Source organism: Monoraphidium neglectum (assembly GCF_000611645.1).
Source record: "Monoraphidium neglectum strain SAG 48.87 unplaced genomic scaffold scaffold04753, whole genome shotgun sequence".
Classification (NCBI taxonomy): Eukaryota; Viridiplantae; Chlorophyta; class Chlorophyceae; order Sphaeropleales; family Selenastraceae; genus Monoraphidium; species Monoraphidium neglectum.
Genome location: NW_014008876.1, coordinates 1 through 4,007, shown reverse-complemented (window position 1 = coordinate 4,007; position 4,007 = coordinate 1). Strand labels below are relative to the sequence as shown.

At 63.4% G+C, this 4,007-nt stretch overlaps 1 protein-coding gene across 1 annotated transcript; it reads left to right on the top strand.

Annotated features, from left to right (window-relative positions):
• Positions 1 to 567: 567 nt before the first annotated feature.
• Positions 568 to 3,811, top strand: MNEG_14775 (trithorax-like protein, histone-lysine N-methyltransferase; the record flags this gene model as incomplete). Its single annotated transcript, XM_014036754.1, has 10 exons — positions 568 to 710; positions 962 to 1,008; positions 1,210 to 1,252; positions 1,503 to 1,560; positions 1,919 to 1,978; positions 2,296 to 2,391; positions 2,709 to 2,771; positions 2,925 to 3,008; positions 3,357 to 3,391; positions 3,703 to 3,811. The coding sequence occupies 10 exons, from the start codon at positions 568 to 570 to the stop codon at positions 3,809 to 3,811; spliced, it is 738 nt and encodes a 245-aa protein (XP_013892208.1).
• Positions 3,812 to 4,007: the final 196 nt, after the last annotated feature.

Genomic DNA, 4,007 nt, shown 5'->3' with positions numbered 1-4,007 from the left:
GCCTGGTGCGGCCCTCAGTGGCGGACTCACTGGAGCGCCGCCACTACAACCAGGTCGTGGGCGCAGGTGAGGACAGGAGGGGGGATGGGGCGGCCGGGCATGGGAGTCACAGGAGAGATGGGGCCCCTCGTTGGGCGCCGGTGAGGAGGGTTGGGTGCAACAGAAGAGCCAGTGGGCCTGTAGGGGCAGTGACAAGGGCAGGTCAGGGGCAACAGGGGAGCGAGGGGAAACAGGGGTCCATGGTTCCCAGCAGCCCTGCTGTACGTTTGTGAGACGGGCAATCAGGGAGGCGGCGGGAGGTCGCTGTAGAGGCAGCCCTGGCTGCTGGACAGCCGGTTGGTGGAGGAGAGGGGCCCTTTGCCGGCGTCGGCATGCGGCACTCGCAGCAACAGCAGCAGGGGTTTGAGGGCTGGCACCTTTGGCTGCCGGTTGCGCGGCCTTGGGACGGCCACCGCAGCCCACACGACCATTCCACACAGCCGACAACCCCCCGACAACACCAACATCTCGCCTAAATATCTCCTCACAATAACATCAGGCACCTACATCTTCCGCCTGAACGAGGACATGTGCGTCGACGCCACCCTGGCCGGGTCCATCGCGCACCTGCTCAACCACTCGTGCGCGCCCTGCTGCCACAGCCGCACCATCACGGTCGCGCACCCGGCCACAGGGCGGCGGCGGGACCACATCGTCATCTTCGCAAGCAGGTGACGTTACGATGACGCGCGCCGATGCGGGGCGCATGATGCCGGGCGCCATGCGCCCACACAGGACCCTGGATTTCCCTGCATGCAGTATCCCGACCATGAACCCCTTCTGTGCAGTGCTGTGTGCGCCATCGCTTGCGAGGAGCAGCCCATGACAGCGGCGCAAGGCGGTCGCTCACATCAAGCCCAGTGGCAGCCCTGACTCTGCATACCATCCTGCCCACACCGCCGTCGAATAAACGTGTTTGCAGGGACATAGCCGTGGGCGAGGAGCTTACATATGACTACCGCTTTGCCGGTGAGGGGGGTTTGGGCTGCGTGTCCCAGGCAGAGCCAGGTTGCAGGACCCCTCTCAAGCCGTGTCTTCGGCTGGCTAATTTGGGTACGGCGACAGGCGCACGTTCAAGTGCATGCCGGCTGCGCCGCCTTTCCCAGAGACGGCTCATCCTGGTTCAACCGCTCGTGCGCGCCCACATCTCCGCTCTGCTTGCCACCGCAGGGGAGGAGAAACTGCCGTGCAACTGCGGGGCCCCGACGTGCAGGTGTGCAAGACGGGGGCAAGAGGCGGGGGCTGCTATGAAATGTGGAAACAATATGGCAACATGGCCAATCACAATCAAAATTGCAGTTCAGGGTGGGGTCTGGCTGGGCTTGCAATATCGTACGGACGGCCACTTGTGTGGCAAGGCAAGCACTTCTTTCAAATTTTCCAGGTGCACGCTACTCACAGGACCCTAGCCGATTGTGTTCTACACTCTCACACGCGCGTCACCTACGTCCCACCTGGCGCAGGGGGATGGTCAACGCCCCGGGCGATGACGAGGGCGCGCCTGCAGTGCGCGGCCCGCGTGTGCGGCGCCGGGACTTGCAGGCTGTAAATGGCGGCGACGCAGGCGCTGCGATGCGCTGCGTGTAGCTTGTCATGGTTGCATGTGGCTGCCTGAACGGTGTTGTGTCGTGCGCGCTGCGCTGCCTGCGCCACAGGCAAACATGCCCCATGCCAGGCTGAACGTTGATTGGGTCGACATTGTTGTTTCATCGAATCGTGTAAGTTGTTTTGTTTGGCTCTCCCTCGCAGAAGCCTCACACGCAAGCAGGACCATTCTGGATCGGTCTCACGTGGTCGCTACCTTTGTAGGAGAACAGATCTTTATCTTGTAGAATAATTTCAGCATGTTGACTTCTAGCCAGCCCGCACTGCGCCCAAGGCCCAGCAGATCATTGAGCGGGACTCGCACCGTGATGCGCTGTGCGGGAACCCCGTGCAGGTGAGCGTCGGCATGCAAAGTAACCTGTTTGACCTGGTGTTCACGCCGTCAAGCAAGGCCCTTTGTTGCACGCCCATGCACGCGCCACTCACAGGGGAAACGGCAGCGCCACAAGCGTCTCGCGCGCATGCGGCGCACAGTGCACCAGGGTAGGTGCTGGTGGCCCCTGGGTTTTGCAGCTGTATCCTTGAGAGATCTGGGGCACACATTGGCGCAGGCGCCCGTATCGCAAGGGCATTCATGCTACACTGTGTTCATAAAGCTGCAACAGCGCCCCGCTCCAACACCCTTGCTGCGGTGCCCGCCACCCCGTGCAGGCCGTCGGTTCGTGCAGCGGCGCGAGCAGCAGCGGCCGGGGCGTGGGCCCCTTCAGCAGCAGAGGCAGCGGCGCCCCGCGGCGCGGCTCGCGGCAGGTGAGGGCGGTGGCTGCCGGGCTTGCGATCGCCCCCGCTCATGGCAGGGGCGCTTCTGCCAGCAATCCTGCCCCATACAAGCAGCCGGGGTACTTGCTCCTCGCTTCCTGGAGGGCTCACAAGGCACCCCGGCACGGCAGCAGCGTCTGGCGCGGCGCAACTACTGCAAATCCTGTCTTGTGGGTCCCTTGCGCAATTTCATCACTGGAAGCACCTGCTACCGGTGCCGAGGATGATTCCTGCGCTCTTGTTCAATCAAAAGATTGACACCACGTCACTCAAATGATGCAAATAATGAAACACCTTGATCATCCCAGGTGGCGCGCTCCAACCTGGACGACTTTGAGATCAGGGAGCTGGTGGCCAAGATGGATGCGCAGGTGACACCAAGTGACGTCACCTGTGGGCCCCCAGCAAGCAGCGGGGTCAACGCGGGCAGACGGCGCGGAGGTCCCTGCAGAACCGGTGTGCGTTTTTCCCGTCAACCCCGGCTCAATGTGCCCTCCTTGCGCGGCTTCTGCCGCCCCCCGCAGACGCCACCTCCCCCGGCCAAGCGTGACAAGCTCGAGGCCATTACGGCCCAGATAGACGAGATCAACGCGGCAGACCCCAAGACGGTGAGGGCAGGCGCTCCGCACACTGCGTGTTTGTGCCTGATCCTGCCTCTAAACGCATTGTTACACATGCCATGCTGTTCTGTTGGCTTGCTTGCATAATGGCATGCATGCAACGCTGCATCTGCAGTCTTTGCATGCCCATTGCATACGTACGCGCAGACACTGCCGACGGCGCGGCCGCTAAAGCGCACGCTCCTGGGCCTTGCGGCAGCGCCCCGGCAGTGGCAGCGGCCACGACACTGGCGTTAGCGATGTTTGGGTTTGTGTCTCAAGCGGGGGCGCCTGCCCTGGATATCAGGCCTTAGTCAACCCAACCGCCGCCGTCCCTGCTCCCCCCTCCTCTCCCAGATCCCAGGGGACAGCGGCCGGCCCGAGCCGTACAGGTGACAGCCGGGACTGGCTGGGCTGTCCAAAACAGGCGTGCAGAGGCCAGCGCTGAGCCTGAGGGCTGCGTGCGCACGCGATAGCAGCAACGTCTCAGTCATGGCGCGGCCCTGGCGTGTCGCGTGGCCATCCCTACGGGCACCCGTTACTCAAGATTTCACCCAGCAGACCCCATGAACCCACCAACAGCTCTCTACCTGCAAACACCCTCTAATGGCGCCCCCTATGTGGCGGCATACGAGCAACACAACCGCCCTCCTCTCGCCTCTGTGCACCAACCTGATCGTCACCACGATCTTCCCCCCACCAGGCTGGCCTACTCCAGGTGGCTGACCCAGTGGGTGCTCAAGCTGGACCCCAACGCCTGCGACGAGCTCCTCATACTGGCGCGCGGCAAGACGTGCGCCCCCCACGTTTGACGGGTTTTACCGGCAGCAGCAGGGTCGGGGAGCAGCTGGGCGGGGCCAGCACCTGGGAGGGGCGGGCAGGTGTGGCCCCCCTGTGTTTTCAAGGGCACTCCCCACCCACGGCATATTTCAGCTCAGCATATACTGCACACCCTGCCGGCGTGCGAACCCACTGCTTGCAACCCGGCTCAAGCCCCCCCTTCTCACT